The following is an 11,742-nucleotide window of genomic DNA, read 5'->3' as shown; positions in this document are numbered from 1 at the left end:
TTATAATACCATAAGCAAACTTGGACATAAAAATCGATATTATAACAGAAAATTGTCTCTCATCGTAACGTAACCTTCAAGAAGGATCCACAGAACCTATTGCAGTCAAGAAAAGGAGCAACCTGTCCAGCAGAGAATACTAACGTTACCAAACTAATACCTATCAGTAGCGGAGCTACTTACGCTACCGATCTTTCTGCTGAAAGTTGTAGAACAGTTGTCAATATTCTATGAATTTTCTGCTGAACGCTACGGAGCGGTCGCCATCTTTGGTAGCGATTTTATATTATGCTACTTGTTGGTAACATGTTGAGAAACTGACATTAGTGACAGTTGTGGCAGTGATTTTGGGACGAAATTTGAATTTCAAATATAGCAATAATGGAAACTGGAACATATACGTTTATTAACATTCTGAAATGTTACTCTGAATAAATTTCTACAAGAAAGACTTATTCTTGTTAATAAATTCACGATTTTCTTCAGGTTAATAAGCACTAAATAAAAAAGGTTAACAGAATCATAAAACTCGCAACTACTAAATGATAAATTAATAGAATGTAATAAACTGGCCTGTAGTTGGGTGTTAATGTTTAAAAAAGGAACTTATTAGAAGAGCGGCTTTCTATAGCTCCGGCCAGTACAGTTATTTTGAAATTAACACAATTTCTCTTTTATGAAAGAACCTTTCGTGCGTCCGGCTTATGCCCTAGGATAAGTCTTATATATGATCTTTTTCTGAGAGGTGTTTCACTGAATGACACCAAGTATTCTTGAATAACAAAGTTTAATAATTGATTGAAATAATTAATGAGAAAATACAGTCAATAAAATTTGCACATTACTAGCCTATGGCAAACACCTTAAAAGTAAATAAGAAAAATAATAACACTCAACAATCATGGACTATTTGGTAAATCTTTTATAAGGAGAAAAATCAAACAACAATATATATAAAATTAAATTAAATATCCTTATCCTGGATATCACAATCACTTCCAAACTGTTCGAATAAACCTTTCAACAAATTCCCTATTTGTACCTTTCCTGAAACCGTTCCCGAAAACCGCCTTGAACTTTATTCAACTTAGAATCGAACCCAAGGCCGAATTCCCCTTTTGATCCCAACTTCCGAACCGAACCCGAACTTCCACTTGAACTCCCTACCGAATTGAAAACTATTGTTTTTATAGTTGAATAATCGTCACCCTCCTTCTATCAAATTTTTCTTAGCGTCTATCTTCCTTTTCATTTTGTCCAATCAGAGTGATTGTCCTTATGTTCCTAGATTATTGGTTTCACCCCATGTTATGTACTATTGACATGGGGTTGTACCGTTAGCCCCGACTAAAATCAGGAACCATTTTTAACGTACCGTTGGTGGTCCCTCCGAATAAAACAAATTTTTATGTTCTAAGTTTTGGGCCATTTAATCCTCCCTAGAATTTTTACGACTGAATTTTTATTACTTTGACATCCTGTACAAATCTCTTGAAATTGAAACCTGGTTGTTTTATCGTGGGATATCGACATTGTCAACCACCCTGGGGTGTTTATCTTAAACCAGGATGAAGGAATTAATGCCTAATAAATGTGAGGGATGACAACGACTTAGTTTGCGTTCACTCTACTGGGATAGAAACGTGAATTTGTTGAATATCCTTTCAATGAGCCTGTAGTTATTGCGAATTATCATTCACATTCATTACAAGAAAACAAATGTAATTCCTGAAGTATCCAGCACTTATTATTTTCAGGAACTGTGACCACATGGATATTTAGTTCTTAACCCTTCCTATTCCAATACACCCCAAGATGCCGTCGACATTGTTAACAAAACCGACAACTTACTTGAGAGCCTTAGCTAAGCTGGTACCTCGTGATAATCCATGACTGACTTTCCCATATGAGTGGTTCTTACGGTGGGTTTATGCACCATTCCTAAGAACTAAACCTAAGAATTCAGTGGCGTTTATGCACTCTCTTGTTAGTTCTTAGTTAAGGAATGCGCACGTGCTCGAACTATTTTTTATTTGTTCTATATTGTGATGTTTGACATTGATATTGATTGTGGAAAAATTTAATTTAATTTTTTTAGATACACCTAATACTTTTCATCGATAAACACGAAGAACTCAACATAAAATTATAGAAAGTGGTACTCGTTAATATTGAAATTCTATGTAGCGCACGCGCACTTCTATATTTCACCTGAGCCCTTAATTCTTAGTTAAAAGTTGGTCAACTTTCTAGTGCTAGTGTTAGTTTTTACTTCTTAGGTAAAGTGCATAAACGCCCTCATTGATTTGTTAGCGTTCAATTCTTAGTTTTCAGGTTTAGTCTTAGTTCTTAGGCATGGTGCATAAACCCACCATTAGACAAATCAACACCGGACATCATATAATCAGCTCTTTCTACCTCCGTTCCACAGAGCCTCCAAGTCGCATCTGCTGATTTACTCATGCAGTACTAAATATATTTGCACCGACAGTGTCCTATCGCTAGCTAAGTTCGTGGCAGCTTTAAGATCTTTCTGGTCTAGGTCAGTGAAAAACCAAAAATTTCTTTGCATGAGCAAAGTTCCAATGTTAGTCCGCTGTTTTATATTGGTCTTTCCCAAGCCCACAGAAAGGCTCAGGGCCAACAGGTGTTAATCATACAGTCTTTTTGCCAGTTCATCGACTCTTTAATTTCCTTCAATACCACAATGATCCCAATTACATCTGGCCAATATCCAGCAATTACGAAAAAAATGAAAAAAAAAAATGAATACCTAATATTTAAGCATCACTTGTGACGAGCGGATTAATAAAGTACCAATTTGGTTTCTTATTATCAAATTCACAAGGTTTTTGAAACTATTTGAATTTCGTATTTGAAATTTGTACTTCATAGTTTTCAACAAATATAAAATATAATTTCATGAATATCATAACACAATAAACATACACTTAAAATAATATTTTTTTACGATAAGTCAAGAGGTCAACTGGATTGTACTTCTCTTCTCATTCCAGGGTTGAATATCAGTTGTACCAAAAATTATGAATAGAAAACCAGTGAACAAATAAACCACACCAATAATGCTCAGTAGAATGGACCATTGGCGAATATCATTCTAGAAAAGATTAACAAAGATCAACTTTATAAGCATGCAATTGCACAATAAACATTTGAAAAAAATATCATGTGAAATTGAGTATTTCCGTATGATTTACACAAAACTTATGTATTATGTTAATATAATAATACTTGTTATAATGAGAGGAATAATAAAGAATCAATATAAAAAAACAAATGAATGTAAATTCTGGCTAGATGAAAACCATATACATCAAAGTATAGTTTCACCTTTTCTTTCGTTAGTTCCACCAAAATAGCGGGATAAATGAAACCTGCGGTAGATCCAAAAAGTCCCATTATTCCGATCTGTGTTCCAGCAAAATTGGGTGCCAAATCTTGGGGATTCATGGTAGTGGTCACCATTGCTGCTGCTGTACATATTGTAGCAATGACCAGAAGTCCTATCACCAGGTTTTCTCCGAATTCAAACAAGAAAGTCAATAAAAATGACATTAGGAATATTCCTGGCAGCAAATGCGCTGAAAGAATTACAGTGAAATTTCATAATAACAGTTTAACATTACTTCTATACATGCCACTGAGCACAAATTCTCGGTTAATCAGTTATTATGGCAGTGGGCAACTGAAGGCTAACTTCACACTGACAGATAAATTGAGTTGACTAGAGGTGAAAGTATCGGGTCGTAGGGATACTATACACATCACCAAAATTCTTGGACCCCCTTATGTTTGTCGAGATGAGAAACTATTAAAATTAGTAACATAAAGTAAGTGTAAGACAAAGTACATTTAATTAGTTCATGTAACAAATGCAATGGCTGAATTTAATCTTACTGAACAAAAAACAAAATTACAGAAGAAAAATAGTGCATAATGCAATTATTACCAGAAACTGAAATAAAGAAGAAACCACTTCAGAGCGAAATAAAAAATGCATTAATATTCGGTGTGTCCTCCCCAGTCCTCTGTTCTGTTGTAAAGCGATAACGCGCCTGTGCGTGGAAACAATAAGGGAGTTAATGGTATCCATTGGGATGCGTTTCATTCTCCATTGGGCAGCGAGTGTGAGTTCCTAGGGGTGCTACGGGGATTAATTCTGTTTGAGATTGCTCATTCAACAATTCCACATGTGCTCAATAGAATTCATGTCTGGGAAAATTGCTGGCCACGGTAATCTTTGAATATACGCAATTATAGTGCATTTTCTACTCTTCTCGTGTGATGGGGCCTTGCATTGTCATCCGTATAAATGAAATTTGCTTCAGTTTTATGTCGAAGCGGATAAATAATGGGTTCAATAATGTTTCGAACATATCTATTCTATGTCATAGTGTCTATAATGGGAATAAGCTGCGTACGACGTTGCCTTCATTAGTGATTACTTCTTGGTATGAAAAATTTTCTCTGGCAAAAGGTAGTCTTTCGTGTTGCCCTGGCCCTCTCCAAACTCTGTATCGCAGACTATCACTAACTAAACCAATTCTGGTTTTGTCCGAAAAAAGAACATTTCGCCACTGACCCCAGTCTCTGTGTTCCTGTGCCAACTGTATACGTGCGGCTATGTGAAGTAACCTGGGTAACCTTTGTGGTTTCCTGGATCGCAAATTAGCTCTTACTCCGACGTATTGTGGTACTGGACCAAATATTCAGACTCAGAAGCTGAGGCTGTAGATTGAGATAGTACGATTCCGACGTACATATTCTGCTATATACCCACCTTCTCTGTCATTAGTTACCCTATAACGCCCAGTTCCACGTCTCCAGTGAACGCTGTTAGTTTCCTGGTACAAATGAACTATTCAGATAAATTGAAGTGCGGAGAATCCTTAGTATATCCGCTATTTGATGATTGGACAGACCCTCATCATGCAAAGCCACTATTCTTGCTCTATTGAACACTGAGAAAAACAATTTTCTCTAATTTTGCATACCAATATTTTAAGTGGTTCATATTGATTTAGCTTGTTTGATTGATTATTGAATTTTTCTTTGCGATTATGCCTGGCACTTTTAATACCACACATACATACAATTGGCAGGCATAATTGCAAAAAAAAATTCAATAATCACTTTAACACGCCAAATCGATATGAACCACTTAAAACATTGGTATGTAAAATTAGAGAGGATTGATTTTGTGTACATTTCTGTATGTATAGCTCATGTGAAAGAAATAAAGATTAAATGTACAAAAAACCATTCATGATAAAAATATTCATTTTACAATTTCCGAGTGGAATCCAAAAATTTTGACGATATGTGTATATTCGGTTTCTTATTTCCCAGCTATTGAATATTTTTGTTTGTGGCATCTTGAATATATACCAATATCATGAACTTACAGAAGATAACCAATCCTTTCCTCAAATATTTCTTATCAAAATCGTATTTCTTCGTTACATATCCTACTACACTTCCATAAATTATTCCTGCAACGACTATACCGGAGCCAGGAATGGCGGTGATATCGCCGATTTTCAACAGATCAAATTGCATGGCGTCATCGAGAAACTTAGGCAGAAGAACTACTACGAGGAACAATCCAGATACCACGCCATAATGAGCCAAAACTACAATGATGAACGGAACTGATTTGAGCATCTGCCAGATAGGTGGTTTCATCTATGCGAAAGAAATGTGAATTTTAAGATGATGGAAAATCGTCCAGTGCCAATTTGGTGATGTATCTATCTATCTTATCCCTATACTTGACCTCATACGGAAGCCCAAGACGAAAGATCTAATCTCGAAGTAATAATTGAAGACGTGAGTAGTGTTTCTCATTGTATACCTCGGCTACCTTAGGTATATCACTATTATATACTATGTGTTAGTGTTTTGATGTAAAATTGATGCTCTCATCTGAAAAATTCATTAGTTTTTATTACCCATCCTTTGACTACAGTCCCTTCCAAGCTGTCATTGATGAACGTGGCTTCTTCTTTTGAGCAAAACCAGTTGTCGATTGGATAATCAGAAACTAGAATGAACCACGCCACAACGAATAGGACTCCAACTATGGATGTCAAGTAGAATGACCATTCCCACCCTAAATGTATTATTATTATAGATGAAATAGGTGGGGTAACTAGAGTACCAAAAGTGAATCCGAGTATGCAACACATAAAAATGGATTTCTCCTTCGGTGGGGCCCATTTAGCTATCAAGGACATCAGGCAAGGTGTTGAAGGACCCTGAAAAAACACCAAGATTACAAGGAAAAATACTATAAGGAATAGTTATGTTTGGTATGAAGAATGTAGCAACTCATAAATCTTCATTATATGTGCGACAGTTAGCTTAATAAGATTTTTATTGTATCTTGGATATTGCATCCGACACGATACTTTTTGTATACTTGATCCTAGGAAACAACGAGGTATCAAATATCTGCGATTTATAATTTCGAGCCGAGAATGATCCCAAATGATGTGTGTTTTCAAATAACTGATATACAGGATTGGAAAATTCACTCGGAACTATAGGATTTAGCGTACAAATCTCCAAGTCGCTTTGGCTCCAATGGAACAGTGGAAGAATCGAAACATGAGTGCGATGCCATATCAAATAAAAATCTGGTCTTCGCGAACGGTCACTGGCAGGCGTAGTGGGGATGTGTTGTTCTGGATTTTTGACGGTCCGCGATGCGATCAGTAAACATTTGCACTCCAAACCTGGTGTAGGACGTCAGGCCGTATCGGTTTGATTTGAATGTTATAACGAAAATTTTGTTGAATGTTTGCGAAGAATTTATTTGTCACAATAAATGCAACAAATAATTTCCTCAGTGTAAATCAGGTTATTTTTCGCCATAACTGATTTGAAAATAAAATAAATTCTACATAATAAAAAAATTTAAAAACAAATTCTAAAACTGAGAGATCGACAAATTTGAATTAAATGTTCAAATGGTCCACTTTGTTGGGCCAAACAGTAGCCAAATCTATTATGAGGAGATAATCTCATATATCTGAACAGATTCGGCATAGTTGCTATTTTGGCACAAAGTTCGATTACTTTGGATTTTAATTCAACAAGATTTGTCGCTCTGACAATTTCATGCCCATAAACCATATTTTTCAGATATCCCCAAAGAAAAAGTCATTGGGAGATGAATCTGGTGACCTGGGAGGCCATTTGTAGAAATGACACGGTCAGAAAATGTCGTCCTGAGATATTGTGTGACTGCTCGTGAGTTGTGACTTGGACAGCCATTCTGTTGAAACCAAACAAGATCGAAGTCAATTGGTAGCTGTCGAACTGTCGGAATAATTATATTTTCTAAAAGCTCCCAATATTTTGCAGCGTTTAGGTTACCGTCGATGAAAAATGGCCTAATGATGTAATTCCGCAGTATTTCAGTCCAAACATTAGGTTTTTTAGGATACTAGGTACGCACAGGAATAGACGTTTATTCTTTTTAGACCAATATCTCACTACTGATTTTCATTAATGGTTTTGGTAGGTCTATCAATTCTGCAATGACTACATTGTTGTGAACCTCCACACGTCTCGAATTTTTTAATTATTTTCGAAATCGCGGATCTTGAAGGTATCGTCCTACCTTCAAAGGCAACAATGAATGAATTTATTGTCTCCTGAATTGATTGACCACCAAAATACCATTTTATTATTTGAATTTCCTCTTGTAAACTGAACATAATTAATTGGTCTAACGCAAATCACTTTTGGATTCCATCGCGCACGCAGGTCGAGAGACTTCAGAATCCAGAACAACACATCCCCACTACGCCTGCCAGCGGCTGTTATAATATAAATAATTATAATAGTATATTCTAAAACAAGTTGCAGAATGGGCTCATATTCCAACACTAATGCGAAATTCGAAAACGGGCGACGAAGGAGCGAGTTTTGGAACGCATGAGTGTTGGAATTGCCTTCTGCAACGAGTATTAGACGATATTTTCTCTATTTCAGTCAAGTTTTGCAAGATATTGTCGAAATTCAATGAAAAATTCAGATTATATATCCTTAGTGACTTTTGTATTGTATCTTGGCAGTTGGTGTGACTGTTACGAAAATTGACAGATCACGGAATTTGAATATGAATCGTATGTTTCGAATTTAGACCTAATTTACAATTACACATTAAATTCGTGAATTATGTCTGACGAAATCGATTGAACACTACCAGAATTATGAGAATTTGCGAATATGTAGCGAATCATTTCTCTATATCCCCAAATTATATTATATTGACAATTATTGACGTTTGTTGAAATTTGATAGGATTGGAAGTCAGCATAGACAACCACAAAACGAAAAATATATCTGAAAACGATGCTGTAATGAGTTCATTACAGCACTGTTTTTTAGAACTGTAATGAACTCATTACGATACAGAAATATAGAAATTAATTTATAACTCACTGCGCACAATCCAGTTATAAATCTGCAAACGAAAAGTGGTATCCAGTTATGTCCACTAACGGGTACAGCAATAGTGGTAACAATTGTCATTAAACTATAAGTAACAAGAATTGTTTTAAAAGGTCCGACTAAATCTGCTAAAATTCCACCAGGAAAAGACATAATAGTTAGTCCATAATAGAATGCGCTTATGAGTTGTCCTTCCTGCTTTAAAGTCCAGTTATACCTAGGGCCAATCTGAAATGGAGACATATTGAGTTTTCAGATTTCTTCTCAAGTAGAGAATAATAGTCCAAGAGCCCATGAGTGCCAGACCTTCGGATTTTTAAAAAGCTGAAAGCTCTTCTATGTGTGTCCCTAGTACAGGTATGAATGATCCCCACCCATGAAGCTGAGGCAGCGGTGGCTTTGGCAGGTAACAGGTAACAAAGGTGTGTAAAATTCCATCTCAAATTCATCATGAAATAAAACTGAATTTTTTTATATTTGATTCATAATAATATCAAAACTCGCGTTGTTCATTGCCAGACAGTTAGTATGGTTACAACCCTCTGCCGGACACCCCTAAACTATTATAATTTATAATTATACTTACGTTATATTATAAAACCTAAATTTTATATATAATTTTTTAGGGGCCTATTAAACTATGTTTATACATATAGTTGCCGGACAGTTTCGAAGGTTCTATCATCTTGCCAGACGCATTCAAAGTGAGCAGTATTCGGGAGAGCAAGGAGCGTATGCAGTAACTAGTGCGAGTGAAACAAAGCGATATGAAGGATTCCAAAAAGGCTGTTTTGGAATTGAAAGAACTACCAAGCCATTTTCAAGACAACCTATTGACCTGGTTCTAGAGCAAACTATAAATGCAGATGCTGCAAGAAGGCTGACCGGTGTTATACACTTCACTAACTCAATTTCGGCGCGACAACGGTGGGCTCGAAACCATGATGTGAGATCTACAATTATAAGTCTAGTTTATCTTGAACTCGGACTACAAAGTCATCAAGACGTTTCAGCAGATTTGAATTCCCATAATATCAGGAAAAACGCCAAACAACTGCAACAATTCGTCGCAACTTTCGATCAATGTATCAATCCTTTCAGTTTAGAAGTTCCTGAAGACCAATTAGTAAATATTTCATCAGGAAAATCCGCATCACTGCCAGTAGAAGAATTTCTATTAAATTTATAAGCTAATGGAGGTAGCCTCCAAAGAACATTCATTTCTGAATGCCAATCTGATATTACGCGATTTGAAGAAGCTATTGAAAAAACATCTATTAATAATTTTTATAAAGATTATGATAAAAAAATTAAGGTCGGTGGAAAAATTCAAGAAGTTAAAATTCAAAGGGATTTATTTGGACGTATGCTGGGAATCTCAATGGATTACAGTATTGACACTTCAAAAATCTTATCCTTCCCGATTACTTCAGTACCATTGTCAATGTGCCATTTGGATGGGACCATTTGCAAGACCGACAAATCTGCTGTGATGAAATGTTTAGAGAAAGAGGCCGAGCATGAGGAACCATCTCAAATTGATATTTTAATGATTGACGGTTTTTTTATTTTACACGCTATGAAAAATTATCCTAAGAAATTTGGAGGCATTTCTAAAAAAATGTTGCAGATGGTAACTCAATTAAAAGCGCCAAGAATTGATGTCGTTTTCGACTAGTTTTTCACCCCATCGATAAAAGATTACGAACATTCTCTGCGATTTGAATCTGCACAATTGGAGTATACTATTGCTGGGCCTGAACAAGTCCGTCCTAGTGACTTTGTCCTTCCTGGTATAAATGATGAAAATATTTAGATTTAATTAAAATAAATGAATTTCTCTGTAAATTTCTTATTATATCTAAAAAAAAAGTGTCCTTTGATATAATAAACAATAAAATTTAATTAACTTTGATTCATTGGCTTTATAATTTTAATAGCATTGAAAATAATAAACTCCTTAAAAATGAAAAATAATATCAATTAAATTATTAGATTTTGGACATGATTGACATTGTACTAGAAAAATTTTACTGAGTATTATTTTAAATATTTGTTATTCAAACTGTAAAAAATTGTATTCAATGGATTAAGAAAGAAATAAACTGCACAATTTGAAATTAATAACAGTGGATGCGCAGTGAAGCGCTCTGTTTCACTCGCACTAGTTACTGCATACGCTCCTTGCTCTTCCGATTACTGCTCACTTTGAATGCATCTGGCAAGATGATAGAACCTTCAAAACTGTCCGGCTACTATATAAACATAGTTTAATAGGCCCCCAAAAAATTGTATATAGAATTTAGGTTTTATAATATAACGTAAGTATAATCAAATATAAAAAATTCAGTTTTATTTCATGATGAATTTGCGATGGAATTTTACACACCTTTGTTACCTGTTACCTGCCAAAGCCACCGCTGCCTCAGCTTCATGGATGGGGATCATTCTTACCTGTATTAGAGACACACATAGAAGAGCCTTCAGCTTTTACAAAAATCCAAAGGTCTGGCACTCACTATAAGAGAAATATGAAATATTCTTGGTACATTTCTCTTTCAATTCATGAATTTTATTGGCTTTACCTACATCGAAGCTCGCCATATTCCGAGTTGAATTTCGGGTTCGTTCTTTATACATCATCGCCAAAATACTCATTTGAAAATGCCCAAGGAATATGAAACCCATCAAAGCGGCCCAAACTATCATGATGCCAATCCATATCCTATAAGGAACCTTTTCTTTGAATGATAAACGTTTGAAACAGTTTTAGAGAACAAGTACCATGAAATACTCAATGCATTTCTTGAATATTGCCTGATTCTTGCTTCACGTGAATGTTTGTCATCAAATATGACTTTTCTTCATAGCATAGAAAATAAAGGAATAAGAAAGCACTGACATGAATTCAGAGACTTTTTGGTGCTCGACATTCATCGTGTGTTAGTTGCACCATTGAAGACCTCATATAGGATATAGGATGTAGTCTTGTGATCCCCAAAATAAGATAAATGTTTGTAAACAGTAGTTGAAAGCTGCAGTCCATAAAACCATCATAGCTTTTTTTTTTCATAGTTTTAACTTTTAATCTATTGTATATATTGATGAATAAAATTGAATTGAATTGAATTGAGCTATACATGTTCTGTACGGAAGTTTTTTATATCAATGCATAAAATTGAACTGAATATGAGAGAAAATTCGGGGTTTAAATAACTAAATCATCAAAATAAATGGGTTAATCACTCAAGTTCATCC

The 11,742-nt window shown here is 35.2% G+C and overlaps 1 protein-coding gene across 3 annotated transcripts; it reads right to left on the bottom strand.

The window, feature by feature from the left end:
• Window positions 1-2,951: 2,951 nt before the first annotated feature.
• LOC123682804 (sialin-like) lies at window positions 2,952-11,366 on the bottom strand. 3 transcript variants are annotated; one of them, XM_045621599.1, is made up of 7 exons: window positions 11,269-11,366; window positions 11,071-11,209; window positions 8,476-8,712; window positions 5,973-6,278; window positions 5,427-5,706; window positions 3,352-3,602; window positions 2,952-3,118 (listed from the first exon to the last, which is right to left on the bottom strand). In XM_045621599.1, exons 2-7 carry the CDS (start codon window positions 11,191-11,193, stop codon window positions 2,978-2,980), a joined length of 1,338 nt encoding a protein of 445 aa, XP_045477555.1. In that variant the 5' UTR covers window positions 11,194-11,209; window positions 11,269-11,366; the 3' UTR covers window positions 2,952-2,977. The 3 variants fall into 3 exon arrangements, with proteins under 3 accessions (XP_045477555.1, XP_045477552.1, XP_045477553.1); XM_045621596.1 differs by having other exon boundaries at window positions 11,071-11,220; window positions 11,269-11,348; XM_045621597.1 differs by having other exon boundaries at window positions 11,074-11,220; window positions 11,269-11,348.
• Window positions 11,367-11,742: the final 376 nt, after the last annotated feature.

This window comes from Harmonia axyridis, chromosome 6 (genome assembly GCF_914767665.1).
Source record: "Harmonia axyridis chromosome 6, icHarAxyr1.1, whole genome shotgun sequence".
NCBI classification, from domain to species: Eukaryota; Metazoa; Arthropoda; class Insecta; order Coleoptera; family Coccinellidae; genus Harmonia; species Harmonia axyridis.
Note: the sequence above shows the minus strand (reverse complement) of the source record. Positions and strands in the feature narration are given on the sequence as shown.

What these genes read in the sequence shown, in the direction of transcription:
- LOC123682804 (XM_045621596.1), bottom strand. An exon ending in ATATGGCGAGCTTCGATGTA is followed by an intron (nt 8,713 to 11,070) that starts GGTAAAGCCAAT and finishes TCTCCATTTCAG; the next exon opens with ATTGGCCCTAGGTATAACTG. An exon ending in TGGAACTAACGAAAGAAAAG is followed by an intron (nt 3,119 to 3,351) that starts GTGAAACTATAC and finishes AATCTTTTCTAG; the next exon opens with AATGATATTCGCCAATGGTC.